General features: G+C 38.4%; 1 protein-coding gene across 3 annotated transcripts in view; it reads left to right on the forward strand.

The window, feature by feature from the left end:
• The window catches only part of LOC145989448 (thymidine kinase 2, mitochondrial-like), a 35372-nt gene extending 20153 nt beyond the window's left edge, over window positions 1-15219 (forward strand). For 2 of the 3 annotated variants that reach the window (XM_083124792.1, XM_083124791.1), the window contains 4 exons: window positions 8039-8222; window positions 8523-8701; window positions 10549-10667; window positions 14792-15219. In XM_083124792.1, coding sequence (XP_082980918.1) covers window positions 8094-8222; window positions 8523-8701; window positions 10549-10667; window positions 14792-15045 — 681 coding nt within the window. In that variant the 5' untranslated portion in view covers window positions 8039-8093 and the 3' untranslated portion in view covers window positions 15046-15219. Of the gene's footprint in view, window positions 1-4981; window positions 5107-8038; window positions 8223-8522; window positions 8702-10548; window positions 10668-14791 lie in introns of those variants that run through there. The other variant, XM_083124790.1, reaches the window with a different exon arrangement.
• The last annotated feature ends 1657 nt before the right edge of the window (window positions 15220-16876 follow it).

Below are 16876 nucleotides of genomic sequence, written 5' to 3' on the forward strand. Positions count from 1 at the left end.
ATTTTCCCAAAATTCCGCGTTATTATTTTAGCTTTTACTACAAAACGTTAAGCCATCGGTAATAAAAATGGGATATTTATTTAGATTCTGAAATACTCGCTTCCCGGCAAGACGCTACATGTGTTGCCTGTCTCTACAGCGATGAGTGGATTTTCAGTGGCAACTTCTAACGCCGCCGTAAAGTTAGGCAACACACACAGCGCCTTTCAGGATGCGAGTATTTCAAGATCTAAGCGTCCCATTTATATTGCCGGTTTACTGTACCCAAAGTTATACCTTCACTGTGCCTTTAAACTAGTACCGTACTTTAAATTGTAGCTCACACGGCCTGTCCTTGACTTTCTCGCGTGTCAAATGCCGATGTCACGGCTCCCGTGTAACGGTAGATACCGCTCGATCTCCCGCCAGAATTCCTTCACTTTGCTCGGCGAGCAAACGTTCTCGTAGGTAACAAATAGTTTTGGAATCGTCGATTTACATGTGGATTCATATAGCTGTCGGAATTATTTCATGTATAACATGTATACCAGACTACTGCATGTTACTACTTTCGCTCGCTCGTTTCGTTCTAGTCTCCTACCCTCGAGCGTATACAATGGAATAGGCTATCATTTTAATGTGACAATAATCGTATGTCAAATATCCATTCTGGCAGTTTCAGCCCACAAACATCTATTTTATTGTCATATATCCCTGTATTGGTAAGATAGTCTAAACTACATTTTAACATGGAGATGATAACTATTCTCACTGCGTCTTTTACCTCACGATCCATATTTGAGAAAAATGGCGTTTCTACGTCTCTACCAGGCTTCGAGCGTATACCGCTCGTTTGGTCCGCTCGAGCGTTTTTCACTCGTGACGTCATGGCGAGCTCTCAATTCCGTACGCTACCTCGCGTCCTCCTTGCGAACTATTTGACGCTCTAGTGAAATTTTCTTCCTGCAGCACTCAAACACTCACCAAAGTTTTCATTTAAATAAGACTTTGTAAAACGTGTGCGTTTATAGATGCGTAAATATGGCATCATATAGTATTTTTAAATCTAAAACATAGAATGATGGATTTTCGCTACGGATGCAACTTTACAACATTGTCGTCCCTGCTAGAGTTGTGGGAGCTTCAAAAGACAGGCGTGGTCAGTGTAGGCGTTAGAGACTGCCAAGGTGCGTGCAGCTCTATAAGTGGCGGACATCCGCTGCGATTCTGTCAATTTCCCGACGACCCTTGGTGGTTCCTCGAGGGGTAAGCAGGCCTTCGTTCCTCAACCGGAACAAGGAATTGCTGGGGACCGGAAACCTCCTTTGCTGTTCTTCAACGACGGGACGAGGCGTTGGCATACAAACAAAGTGGTTCAAAAGCTCCCTATTGAATTATTCATTGTTTGGTTCCTTTTACTCTGCTTTCCTGCCACTTGCTAATCGCAAGCATGAGAATGATTGATGATATAATGAAATTGATTAAGGGACACTTACAAAGCACACCCATTCCAAGGCCAGGATTACAACCAGGGACCCCTGGCGTCGTAGCGCGCTGTGCTAACCACTCCCCCACGGAGGCGGCGATAACACAAACCTAGTACAACATTGGCGGATTATTAAAACTAACATTTAAAGCATTAAAGTATTTTCTTTCGCTGCTTTATAATAACGAGACTTCCTACCGTTACCGGCCATACCCGGAAAACCTATCCTAAGCATTTCCTAACTCCCGAGAGCACTATAAATGGGGTCAACAACCTGCCTGAGGAGGAGAAGCCAACGAGCACGGCAAGGATCGAGATCGGGTCACACGAGATCGCGATAGTGCCGGCATAGGCGGAGTTCTGGAGGGGCCAGGGAGGGCTTGCCAACTCCCAACTTTAAAAAAAGACTAAAAAAATAACACATGATTAAGTTCAGTTACTGCATTTTTGTTATGAAGCCATACCGCAAATCTTGACGTTTGGCATGATGGCATGTGCGGTAATTGCGCCGCAATAGCGGGTCTTAGGCGATTTGATTGATGTGTACAGTTTGACGAAAGAAAAACTCTGCCCATGAGTGTTGGACGGGGAGAATCGTCTACAGGGCCGGCCAGAAGCCGTCCAGAGGCCAACCAACAGCAGGACCACAGGGAGGAGGTCACGGAAACGATTCAGGTTCCTGAGTGTTCCATAAGCTTTCCTACATTGCGTCTTTACATTACCAAGATTTTTAGCAGTGTTATCATGTGTTATCATCTATGGTGTTATTCCTGACAATGGGCAAATTGTTTATTGGATACTTTTTACCAGCACACCGGCATTTTGGGATCCCGTATACGTCTAAAGAGTAATTAATAAGTTTTGGGATCGCGATTGCATTTTTTTCTTCTTGCATGGAGGGAAAATGTTGGACAAGAAAGGAAATTTTGATAAAAGGGAAATTGCACTTTCTGATTGTGGCAACACTGCGATGTGGATGCCGCCGCAGAATTGTCTGTAGTGATGGGTTCAAGCCGTTCATTTGTGCGAGTCGACTCATGAGCGCTCGCTCACTGAGAAGAGTCGTTCAAATGAGTCGTTCAAAAGAGTCGTCAAGCTTCTTTTTCTCGAAACACATGCCTGAAGAGGAGGAAGGGGGGTAGGAGGTGTTGAAGCACATGATTGTATTTAAATAAACGAACACAACGGAATATATCAGCCTCTGTCCTTCAAGATTAATCAATTGTATTGCATTTTTGTGTATGTGTGTGTGCGTGTAGCCGACTAGATGGCCAAGATTCTGAAGTAATCGACATTTGATCTTGTCACAGAAGTTCCTGGGTTCTAGTCCCGGTCTGGGCAAGGATATTCTTTATGAGTGTCCCTTCATCTATATCATCACGCATCATCCTCATCGTCGCGATTACTTAAAATTTGAAGAAAAGCGGCATAAAATAAGAAAAATACAAATACGAGTCTGTGTGTGTGGATATACATATGTGTAAACAGTAAACACACACGCACAAACAAAATTTATTGCACATACTTGTTTTCATTACTCTGCCTCAGAGTGAGATTTTCTATATTTGTATCTTGTTTCAGTTTACATTTCATGCTGCGGATAATGCAAATTATGCAGTACGATAGCATACACAGAAATGCTATATAATTATATCAACCTTTTATTAGTAATAACGTGCATTTACACATTCTTCCTTTTTTTGCATTCGATCACTGGTTTTAATATCGCAACAAATGTGAGAAAGCGAGTCAACAAAATGCACTCCAGATCTGCGCTGCGACACATGCTTGCATTTCCACGAGCATCGCTCGTTCACGACTCTTGAAACAGCACGAAGAGTCACAGCACAGTCCCACGACTCTTTCCCCATCATTCGTTCACGACTCTCGAGACGGCACGAAGAGTCATTAAGCACCTTAACGACTCGCTCGCCTTAGCGACTCTTCTCCTCCCTCATCGTTCACGACTCTCGAGACGGCACGAAGAGTCATTAAGCACCTTAACGACTCGCTCGCCTTAGCGACTCTTCTGCTCACTCGTCGTTCGCTCACGAGTCGCGAGCTCTCTTACACAAGGCGCGGCGGCGGCAGTCTCGCCAGCAGACTGGATCTACAGTTTAGAGTAGGATTCACCCGCTCGCTCTCCGCGGATGGCTAACAGCTGTGTTTAAGAAATATATATCGCTCTTGAACATTATCCATGTCCATCCCATATCCATGTCCATAGCTTTTTGTTGTTCTACAGTCATTCAATATAAGTTTCTGCCAATATCATAATGTATGATCGAATTTCTATAAAGCGGGCCAAATTATACGTATGTATTTTTTTTAATGTTCTTTCTACTAGTAAAACACCTTAACACGTAGGCTCACCGCAGATGGCCAACAGCTTTTTTTTTTTACTTCGCTTTTCTGTCACTTTTTTTGGGTAATCGCGAAGATCAGGATGAGTAATGAGGTGTACTAACCACTCCACCATGGAGGCCGGCGCTTTAGAAAATAATTAAAAGTAACAATCGCTTTCCACACTAAGTATTTTGTGTTGCAAATTATAAATTACTCCCCCCCTTTTCTGATTCACCGTAATAGCATAGTGGTTAACGCTGTTATGTATTAAAATGCTTTGCTTGGCAAAAATTGTTATAAGTCCACTTTTATGCTCCAATAGGCTAATCGGGTCTCCCCGATGGCGTAGTGATAACGTCGCCGGTAATCAAGGGGTACCGTGTTCAATACAAAGTGGAGGTTCGGATCCCACTTTAAACTGTAGGTCCAGTCCCGACTATCCTATCTGCACATAAAGTGGACTTGAACAATAACAACTCAAAATAGGCTAATCGGAATATTGTAATCAAGAGGTCTGTGCCTAACACCTTCCCAAAATTTTTACAAGACTCCCCTAATATTTTTTACTAACATTTAATTTCTTGTAATTTTAGCGCTAATGGTTTGGCCGAACTTGAAATTACAGGACAAATTTGTTGGCTGTTCTTCGCTGCCCGTCATGGGCTGGGGTTGCGCGCTCTCTCTCTGCAAACAACAGTCGCGAGCTCGCGAGTCGACTCTTTCCTTCGTTCAAAGAGTCGTGGCACACTTTAGCGACTCTTTGAACGAAGGAAAGAGTCGACTCGCGAGCATGCTCCTTCCCCTCTCATCGTACACGGCACGTTTCTGCCCGCTTCACTCAACTAGGGGTAGGGAAAAGGAACAGAGAGGACCCCCCCCCCCTCCCTCTCCTCTCCAGTCCCCATTTTCTGCCCGCAGAATCGACTTGCTTTCTTTCAAAAATTCCGGCCGCCAGGCGAGTATACACTTGCGCATGCGCCTTCCTCGCAAAATTCGTGGAAAGGAGAGGGAATAATGGAATAATAGTTGCTTGGCGGGCGGAGGAGTCGTGGCACACATACGACTCTTTGAACGTGTCGTTCAATTCTGGTGAACGAGTCGTTCACCGCTCACAAGAGAGAGTCGTTACTTTTGAACGACTCGTTCACGAACGACCCATCACTAATTGTCTGGCCGATAACCTTACCTGACGATGTTTTACGCGCCAGTGGTAAACTGAATTTTTTTATTTTAATTGAGGTACTAATGCGTACAGTGTTGGCGGGAAATATTTATTTAAAAAATATTATTACATGGTATGTATAGCTATTGTTTCTTCTAAACATCAGTTTATGTTGGTACTTACCATATATTTAACATAAACTTAAAAGTCAATGTACGAGATTTACATAACTTCTTGTTTTATTTTATATTATCGAAATGGCTTGGGTTTTCTCTATGCCCAAGTCATAAATAAGAACGGAGTGACTATTTTCACCAGGTGGTGAAACTAGCTTTCGAGCTATTTTCACCAGATTTTAAATTGTATGTGCATGATCTACAACCTGGCCTGTTACACGGATGTGTGTATTCTTTAGTTGTTGTGTATGAAGCTTACGTCGGTGTGCATTTATTTTCATGCAGGACTGAATTCCCTTTTTTTCTGCATGTAATGTAGTTGGAAAAATACCACGAGGTGTTCTCCTTTGCACTAGTGCTGCTAGTATGTGATGTGACATAAGTATGAAGGGGTATTACATTCCTAAAGGCTTTCATTGTTAGGTTAGGCAGGTCAGATTTAGGGCTATTAGCATTAGAATTACGGGGCCGTTTACCTACTGTACCTCCTCGAGAATTACGTAGAGTTTTTTTTTATCGACAGATTTCAATGTTTTACGTAATGTAAAAGTATTTCCAGCATTAGGAAAGCACAAATAAAAGAGATATTTGATCCCAAAGTTGCACACTTATGTTAAAACCTTCAATTTCTGAGTATTTTCGACGCTATTTGTTAGTAAAAACTGTTTGTATGCACACTAAAATAGCGTAAGAACATGTCGAAAATAACTATCAGAACCTAACCTAACGTAAAATTATAGCTGTTATTGTGGAAAGTCGTTTTGGGTGCTATATTCTCTTGCGCGAAGCCTTTGGGCTGCCCTGCTTCACAGTAAAGTATCCTAACATGCTAAGGTAACATACATACTTAACTTCACAATAACACGTTTCAGAGAGCTAAAATCGGTAAACTTTGATAGCGTCCCAACGGATTTCTTCATTTTTACACAAGAAACTACTTACCGAAATGAGTTTCTGTAGCATTTAGAAGTTCTTGTTGGTATTTCCTTTCATCGAGAAAAACCGATGTTGTCCGTATGTCCTAGATTGAACGAAATGAGTGCTAATGGAACCTAACCTAACCTTGTAGGCATGCCTCGTCCCCGTGATGGTTCGTTGGGCTAACGTCAATGGTTTAATCGTTACATTTTATGTCAAAAATTGAACTTTTTTTCGTGAAAGAAAGCAAAATAACACCTTGAAGAATCTTTCGCAATGCAGAATAGGTAAGTACGAATGTTAAAAATGACGAAATAAACGAGTGAGAGGTGTTGGGACGCTATCGAAGTTTTATCCTAAAATCAACTGAAAACTTTCATAAACAACAAAATCTTCATAAGCCATGTGAAATATTTCACTTTCTCCAGGGGGGTACAGATGGTCAAGGGTACCAGAATTACTAATGTAGATACTCCCAAACACCTGATCATGCAATTTCTGGTCTTCAGCACTTTCTGCTATTCTCACTACCTGGTGACAGTAATAGTCGAACCCATTTTTAATGTAAAATAACTTCTTAACAGTAAATTCAGCAACACTGCCAATGAATATAATAAAATAAGATAAAATACAATGTTATGGTATGATTCAGGTAATTACTTTTGCTGGTGAAAATAGTCGTGGCCAAAAAATAACAATATTGCAGGAATAGGAAAATAAGAAAAAGGTAGGCTACAGCAGTAGCCTGCGCGATTACCCATGAGTACCGCAGGGTTAAGGAAATCAAATTTTTTGTCACCCCACAAAACATTAATAAATGGAAATTGCAATGAATCCATATTCACCACGCGTATGGTTCTTTACGCTCCACATGCAAACTGCAAGGAGCACAAAGTTCACATGTAACCTGAAAGTTGCAGCCATACATATTTGGTAACAGTTCCGATTGTTGTATGATTTTTCTTAAATTCTCTTAGTGGGAAGACTAATTGTCGTAGAATTTTGACAATCATTGTCACACGAAATTTGATCCATCCTTCAAGTAATGAGTACTGTTGGGATTTTGAAAAAAGTTATGTTGAAAAAAAACAAACAATAATTACCTTACACAAGCATGCATGCTTTCCCATGGGCAATGTATTTTCCGTTGACAAGCGACTCTAAGTATCGTAGACTAGTGGGAATTAATGTAGAAGTAAATCGGAACCTTAGTAGAATGCATTTAGGGAATTTGAATGCCTGGCCTGCCTAACCTAGCTACGAAAGCATATATTGAATAAAACTTAAGTAATCACTAAAGCTCCACAGTGTGTGTTAACAGAAGTAAATCGAAATTGAACCATGTTAACATTGCATTCGTAGCATGATGAAATCACAATAAAACTAGGAACTCCCCTTTCAATAACCATACTTGCCAACTTAATTGGAATACAAAATATCTGTCTGTTTCTTTTACAAATGTATTTCTGTACGATTCCACTTCCAAAAATAAAACTAGTAATAGTTTACTGAACTGAATGTTAAGTTTGAACTGTTTAATTCACGGGCCTCTAAATATCAAACTGGAAATGTAAGCCTTATAACATGAGTCAACTTGAAGTCAAAAATTTCAAAGCCGCGGGATACTATCATATCTGCAGGCATACCTTCATATTTCCACTTGTAACGACTATTTTGAAGATTGTGTCATTGCACCACACATAATTGCAATTTTTATGTTTACTAGGAAGGATACAACTCTACATATTCCACTTCACAAGTGAGAACAAATAATTTCTTCATAAATATGAAAACAAGCTATAATGTGCAGCTCTGCCATATTTCTATCCCCCTGGCTATGCACAAGTGAAGATGTGTGGCTTCAAACAAAAGCACATCATTTCCAGTCTGTATATAGAGGTCTGTGGTGTAATTGTAGTGTTATTATTTGGTAATATTAAAATAAATGATTTATCCAAAATGTCTCTCCAGTTCATCTGCTAGATTGGTTCATCTCAGAAGCTGGATAGAAGGTACTTTGTACAGAATGATGGATTCCACAAGTAGCAACAAGCATCCAAAACCTTTCCGAGTCTCCATCGAAGGGAATATTGGCTGTGGAAAGTCCACATTGATTAATTATTTTAGCAGATTTCCTGATGTGGATCCATATATGGTTAGTATATTTGTGTAATTTGAAAATTTAGAAAGTGAAGTAGTCTTTTAGTGTGGTGTTTTTCTCATTAGTTTCTATATATGTCTACAACTTAAGGGACAAGATGAGGTCTGCATCCATCATATTTTCTCCAGTTGAAAATTTAAAATTATACTTAAATTTTTCTTGAAACAATTTTAGTTACCCAATACTAGTTTAAGTAAATTTTTTTGTTTTTAATCTATGAAAAAATATCCATGAAGTTGTTAAAAAAAATATTCATAATTAATTTTTACAGCCTTACAATTTCTTCTGTTGCAGGAACCACTACATTTATGGCAGAATGTGAACGGACACAATTTGTTAGATGTTTTCTATAAAGATATGAAAAGGAACAATTTTCTGTTCCAACATTACGTACAATTGAGCAGAGCTGATATACAGACCCAAAACACACAGAAGAAGGTTCAAATATTTGAGCGATCCATCCAGAACAACAGGTGAGAGAGAGAGGATTTACTTTGAAGCTTCCAAATGTTTACAGAGATCCCAAATTCCTATAGTCTTGACAATACATGTTGATTACTTGCAGAAAATGGTTACAAGAGTTGTTCCAAAAAATACTTGCACTGCTTTTTGTGTTTTTAGCCTTGCAGTAGTGTCCAAATATGTGTGTGTGTGTGGCGGAAGGGGAACTAAATTGATAACTTAAGCCATTATTATTATTATTATTTTTGTATTGCAAAAGTAATATATTTTCAGAGTCCATATATTTTGGCAAACAGAAAACTATTTTGTTTCCACATTGACAATTTTCTTTACTTGTATTCTGTATTATGACACTGATATGTAATTCATGAAAAAATTGCAGATTCAGAACAATCGGAACTTGCATTGTATTCTGTAAAGTTTGAATGCTTGCCATCAATCAGTAATGTATGTTAGAGTTTGACAGGGATACGAGCGTCACTATATTTTGAGCCTAACAATGAAAAAACGAATTTGGCATTGAAAACTGCTTTATTGTTTTTCGAAGTATTCTCCTTTATGGTCAATACACTTTTGCATTCGTTCAAACCATTTGTCAAAGCAGTTTTTCCAATCTTCTTGAGACACCTCCATAATATGGTTTTTGAACGCATCAATGGCATCTTCCGCCGATGAAAATCGTTGTCCACGCAATTTATTCTTGACATTCGGGAATAAGAAGAAGTCATTGGGTGCCAAATCAGGACTGTATGGCGGATGACCCATCAATTCGATTTTTTGAGTGTTCATAAAGTCGGTTGTTAGACGAGATGTGTGACAGCTGGCATTGTCTTGATGAAGAATGATCCGACGGCGTTTGTTTGTTTTCCGTATTTGACCGAAGACCTCTGGCAAACAAATTGTTGTGTACCATTCAGAGTTGACCGTTCTACATTCCTCTAAAGGCACAGTTGCCACATGACCAGTTTTCCCGAAAAAACAGGCGACCATTTGTTTCGATGTGCTTCGAGTGCGAACAACTTTTGTTGGATTGGGTTCATCTTGAAACACCCATACAGTCGACTGCTGTTTACGTTCTGGCTCATATGCATATATCCATGATTCGTCACCTGTTACAATCTTATATACGTCTTTTGAAGCACCACGATTGTATTTATTGAGCATTTGTTTGCACCAATTGACGCGAGCGTCTTTTTGAGTTTTTGTCAAATTGTGTGGGATCCAACGAGAACATACCTTTCTCACAGCTAAATGATCATGTAATATTTTATATATGCTGGTGGAACTAATGCCTATGGTTGCCTCAATCTCACAGTATGTCACATGACGATCTTGCAGTATTAGGTTTTGCACAGCATCAATGTTTTCTTGAACAACGACTGATTTTGGACGACCTTCGCGAATCTCGTCGGTGAGCGAATGGCGGCCACAGTTAAATTTGTTATACCAGCGTTTCACAGTGGCAAAGGATGGGGCTTCATCGCCAAATGTTTAAGTAAGTTGATCGATGCACTCTTGACTTGATAATCCACGTCGAAAATCGAAAAAAATCATCGCACAAAAATGTTCACGAGTTAATTCCATTTTATTGTTGTCGCGCAATCTCCAAGGCAACATAAACAACACAAATGAAGCTATTGACAAAACATTTGAAGTAAGTTATGGTCAATAATACCAGACGATTCCGTGCAAACGTCAAATCACGCCTAACTTCAATCAGTGTTGCCAAGGCTCAAAATATAAATAGTGACCCTCGTAAAAATTGTATGTAGTAGCTATGAAATGATTGGTTAAGCTTGGAGAAATTCTGCTATCCATTTGTACAGTCTAATCTAATTTTGAATGTCTTCCAATGTAGATATTGTTTTGTGGAGTTGGCTCATGAAAGCAAGATGTTACCAGAAGTTGATTATGCAGTGTTGTGCCGGTGGTATGACTTCATTGAAAACAATCTCAACATAAATCTTGATCTAATAGGTAAGTTTATTGTTGGACACAAAGTTAACTCTTCATTGGTAATGTGGTCACAAGTGTATAAAAGGGAAACACTGTGGCAGTTTGACCCCATGTTACTGTTTGAGTGTAAAGTGCTCCATGTAATATGTAGATTTACAAAAGTTTACTAAAGGATTTAAGAATATCTTTGATGACCTCTTGTAGTATTGCAGTCAATTTTTGTCTGTAAATAATAATGTTTACATTTTTCATGTTAGGGGGAATAAAAAACATGGCTGATAATAAAAAAGACGTAAGTGAGATACTAAATTATTTCCGCAAAACTAACTTGTAAATGTACTATTAATTTTGGTGGCCTCTGCCACCATGCACTTGCGAACTTGAGGCTTCACTGTTAGGTAGAAATAACTCACGTTTTCTTATGTTTACATTGTTAGATTCATTTGCCAGCAAATACCATACTTCAATTTGCGTGAGAGTCATTCCATGCGAAATCAACACAGGCCCCAACCTGACCATCACAGATTTTCATGAAATTTGGGTAATTGTTAAATTATTCAAGGTCAAAGTTTGCATAAATTGCCTTTTTTGAGCCCGCTTAGCTGTACTAAATGTGCTGTAACTCTGCCCCTATTTTGCGTAGGAAGATCAAATAAAGCTTATTGTAAAGGGAATTGAACTAGCTTTCCAGTGATATATAACAAGCCTACATTTGGATAAAAATATAATTTTATCGCGTGACCTTGAATATCTCAAAACATGTCATCACCAAAAATCATGGAAAAATATATTTGGTCCCTCATGCCATACTCTAAAACATATCAAAATATGATTCTGGGACTGCAATGAGATCGGAAGATAAAAAATAATATGTGTAACTATGTGACTGATAAAAGCCTCATTACATGAACTATGATGAGTCAAATGTCCCTTAACACCCCTTACAAAATGGTCATGAAAGAAATAGGTTAAGCACAGGGAGATCCCTAGCCGTGTGTGTCAAGCGCAGGTCCAGCATATTATTGACCGCCATATTGAATTCAACGAAAAATTTCAAAGGACAGGGGTGATGTGATATTTCAAATCAGGCTAGAATTTCACGAGAAATGAAGTGACGAAGGTTTTTCCAACATATATTTAACCAGCAAGAAGTTATTACTGCATGCTTGTAACCATTTTCTCCTTTTCGAGGTGTTAAAAACAAAGCACTAAAATGCTCCTAACATGTTAGGAACTCATCGAGATCATGCTGACATCTTGGGAGAGAAAGAAGTATACCTAGGTACGCCCCATTGCATATGATTTTAATAAGCGACATTCACCAAATAGTTGAATAGTGAAGATTATTGGGAAAAGTATCTCAAACACTTCCTTTGGAATGAAAAAATCTTCAGTGACGAGGCTAATTTTTTGGTTCACGGTTAAGTTAATAAAAATAATATGCAATACCTGTTATCCCAGCGGAATGGTTGGTGCTGTTAAGCTAATGATGAGGTATACAGGGTGAGTCGTAAGTCTCCATACAAATGGTGAAAACGGTGACTAATGTTTATTTTTCCTTTTCAGGCAGGTGAACCAATGAAGAGATGTCACTAACGAAGGAAGAACAGGTTGACATCATTCTGTTGGCTGGGAGTGGTACCACCCGTCATGTAGCACATACATTCAATGCAACCCACAGAATGCAGATAACCCATGACATTTTTGCCAAACTTATCAAGAAATTCTTCTTCACTTGCAAAATGCACATGACACTGCTTTGGCTGATTTCAATTTCCGCAGAGAGGCGTCGGGTCCCTTTGTCGGACTCCTGGTCATCGCTGTTAGCACCTGCATTACCCCCTTTCATGTGTTGCTGTCTTCGGTCTTCCAAGCCTGCTTTCATCGACGACAGAACTTGTCCTTCTGAATTTCTTGATAAGTTTGGCCACGGTGTCATGGGTTATCTGCTTTCTGTGGGTTGCATTGAATGTACGTGCTACATGACGGATGGTACCACTCCCAGCCAACAGAATAATGTCAATCCGTTCTTCCTTCATTAGTGGCATATCTCTCTCATTGGTTCGCCTGCCTGAAAAGGAAAAATAAACATTAGTCACCATTTTCACCATTTGTATGGAGACTTATAACTCACCCTGTAGTGTATGGAGAACGGAATGGTTGGTCCATATTTAACAATGGAACCTTAAATGGTGAGGGCTTGTTAGATTTGTTAAGTGAACAGGTTTTTCTTCCTTGCTTATGGGATATGGCATTTTTCCAGAGTTTTGAAACAGGACAGAGTTGACCACACAATGTGGACATTTTGGCAATTTCTTCATGGTAATTTTCTAGGTAGATTGATGGGCACACAGGGATCTATTAAAAAGGCCTGCACATTCCCCAGATCTTAAACCTTAGGAGGACTTTTACCTTCAAAAACATTTGAAGAGAATGGTGCATGCACTCGAAGTCCATGATATTGACCATCTGAGAGAAGGAATAGTTGCTGCCTGCGATGATGTGGCACCTGCTACATTGCCAAATGTTTTGTGTGAGTGTGAGATACGTCAAGGAGTGTGCTCACAGTAACATTGACAACATTATAATGTGCATATATCATAAGTGAAAGATATGCGTATAACTTATTGCTGGTTAAATATATGTTGGAAAAACCTTAGTCACTTCATTTCTTGTGAAATTCTAGCCTGATTTGATATATCACATCACCCCTTTCCTTCGAAATTTTTCGTTGAATTCAATATGGCGGTCAATAATATGCCGGACCTGCGCTTGACACACACGGCTAGGGATCTCCCTGTGCTTAACCTATTTCTTTCATGATCATTTTGTAAGGGGTGTTAAGGGACATTTCACTCATCATAGTTCATGTAATGAGGCTTTTATCAGTCACATAGTTACACATATTATATTTTATCTTCTGATCCCATTGCAGTCCCAGAATCATATTTTGATATGTTTTAGAGTATGCCATGAGGGACCAAATATATTTCTTTTCATGTGGTGATGACATGTTTTGAGATATTAAAGGTCAAAGGTCAAGGTCACGCAATAAAATTATATTTTTATCCAAATGTAGGCTTGTTATATATCACTGGAAAGCTTGTTCAATTCCCTGTACAATAAGCTTTATTTTATCTTCCTACGCAAAATAGGGGCGGAGTTACAGCACATTTAGTACAGCTAAGCGGGCTCAAAAAAGGCAATTTATGCGAACTTTGACCTTGAATAATTTAACAATTACAAGATGCACGAAACTAAAAATTTTCATAGTTACTGAGTTCCATGCATAGTTTCAACTCCCCAAATTTCGTGATGGTCAGGTTGGAAATTGCACATATCTGTGTTGATTTGGCATGGAATGACTCATGAGTGAAAAAAATAGCTTGTTGTCAATTAAAATAAGTCAGTGTTATTATCATGCGTAAAATATTCTATTTCTCTGTTTTTCATTTCATGTCAGATGCACTCACTTGTTAAAAATTAATCATTTCATGTTGCAAGCAATGCATATCCTAAGATACAACTTTTGGATAATTAAAAAAGCACAAGTAACTTTGAATTGCTAATATATATCTACACAGAGTGAGTCATAAATATGACTACACTTTTGAAGTAAATATAGTCTGTTACTGTACAACATAGAGGGAAGTGGTGAATGGTATATTAAACTTGAAACTTCCTTTTATCATTTCAGATAAATCACGTGCCTGAGCTTACGTCATTAGCCAAGATGGCGCTGAATATGCAGCAACAATTTACAGTTGCAGCATGGGCAATTGCATACCAGAATGATTGTGGGACTAAACTAAACAACAATTTGAAATTTGGTGTAAGCAGTCATTTTCCCCACTTTCCCAAAGTTGACGGCAATAATATTACGTTAAAATCACTTCTCGCTAGTCTCACGATCATTCTGATAGAGAATCGACCACTCTGCATATTGAGCGCCATCTTGGCTAGTGATGTAAACTCAGGCATGTGACTTATCTGGAATGATAAAAGGAAGTTTCAAATTTAACATACCATTATTCACAATTTCCCTCCACATTGTACAGTATCACAGTACATTTACTTCAAACATGTAGCCATATTTATAACTCACCCTGTACATATAAACCAAATGATTTTATTTCTCTTTGCAGTGTACCTGAGAACTACTCCAGAGGTTGTGTATCAACGAGTGCAGAAGAGAAATAGGTCAGAAGAGAGTGGTGTTACCTTTCAGTATTTGAAGTCTCTGCATGAGTCATATGAGAAGTGGCTGGTTCACCAATCTCCACACAAAGCCCCAGCACCAGTGCTTGTTTTGGACGTGGACAGAGATCTTACTCATGTCATGAAACTCTACGAGAAACATATGCCACATATATTGGGTCAAGAACAGGTGGCCTGTTGATGTGCAATATTGGTTTCATTTCATTACTATTAGCAGCTATGAGCATATGTTTCAAACTGATAGTATACTATGATATTTCTCTTCATTAATTTTACCAGTGCAACACATTTGATAATGTGCTTATTTTGTTGTGATTTGTAATATGGGTTCTCACATTAAATATTTTTTAAAGCATTGATTATCTTTATTTTTACATATTCATATGCAGTTGATGCATGAAAACTTAACTTATTGCTTTTCAGTTCGGGGACGGGGGTCAAATGAACAGAAAACAAACCTTTGGGATCAACCCATTCAGTAATTCTAGAAATTCTTTGTTCAAGCAAATTGTAATGTATGAAAGTATTACCTTATAATATGGCACACATGGAGACACATTACATGAAAATATTAATGAAAACTGCATGCTTGACCAGAGCTCAAACCTGTGTCTCTTTCATATCATGCAATTGTGCTTCCAACGAAGCTACTGAAGTAGCCCTAGTTTAGCCCAATTGCTTTGTGGATTGCGTAAAACAAGGGTTAGTGTGCTAGAGTACCATCACAGTATCCAGAGCCCCACGTTTTGAGTCCTGGTTAGCCTTGCATTTTATGTCACTTTTGGCTTAATTAAGACCACAGCACCAATGGAATAATACATCATGTCCTTGTGGAAAATGGTTTCAGTGACGAAGAGTTGAGACCAGAGATCACTACCAAAGGAAGAAATTAAGGGGGGGGGGTGTATGCTATTTCTTGGTTTATAAAAACTTAAGATGTAATAAAGTTATTTGTTTTAATGTTGTGTTTGTAACCAGAAGTGCATAATTTGGATGGTTCTATACAAAACGAGATGTTTGCTAAAAGTTAATTCACCTTGAAAAGTAATGAATTTTACCATGCACAGGTCAAGATTCCACATGGTGGTTTTGATTGGTAAAGTGTGCCACAATATGAGAAGTAAAATGTTGCACACAGGAATTAACAATGGTAAAGTGAAGTTGTGAGAGTATAAGAAGCTTAACTCGTAAAAAGAAAATAATGAATTCTAATACTGCAGATCCCCTTGATAGAAAATGATGCAATATACCCATGGTATGATATTTTGGAGAGTAAAAAGAAAATTTTGCATGTAAAGTTATCGGAAACCGGACACATTTTGCATTTCTTGTATATTCACTTAAAATATATATACCTCACTAGTTAATGAGTCTTTGGATAATTTGAAAGTAAAAGTCTGTATAATTTGTTATATTTGCTCAGAAAACGTTAATCTTCATAGAAACAATAATGTTATACCTATATGCTGAAAAATAGCCTCCAAAATGCAAAGTTGCAATGAAAATAGGCTGATACTTAATGGGGGCAAGAATAATAACAATGTATAAGAAAAAGCATTGTTGCCACCTTCTGGAAAAAAACATTCCGATTAATCACTTCTAGTGTCAGCCCTATAGATACTGGATGGACCAAATTTGCAGGGAAGCATGACAAAAGATGGCTTTGAGGACATATAAGAAAAGTCTTCCAATTTTGGAAAAAAATAAGAAAAAACTTGCAAAATTTTAGAGCATAATTTTGAAAATTCGGTGTCTCTCGCTGGACACTTAATTGTTGTAGGTTCTGAACAAGATTTTTGTTTTCATTGTTACATGTAAAAGTAAACTATATCAGCAAAAGGGAGTGGTTGAAGAGTTACACCCCATTCATAAGTTACATCCCAAAATACTATGAGAGAAAAGATAAGACATTTTCAAATTGTGCTTGTTAAAAATAGTAACAATAAATATACTATAATATCATTCCATATGTATATAAATAAGCCAAAAAGAAAAAAAGGGCAGAGCTGAAT

The sequence above is a fragment of the Lepisma saccharinum genome, chromosome 6 (genome assembly GCF_977018435.1).
Source record: "Lepisma saccharinum chromosome 6, izLepSacc3.1, whole genome shotgun sequence".
NCBI classification, from domain to species: Eukaryota; Metazoa; Arthropoda; class Insecta; order Zygentoma; family Lepismatidae; genus Lepisma; species Lepisma saccharinum.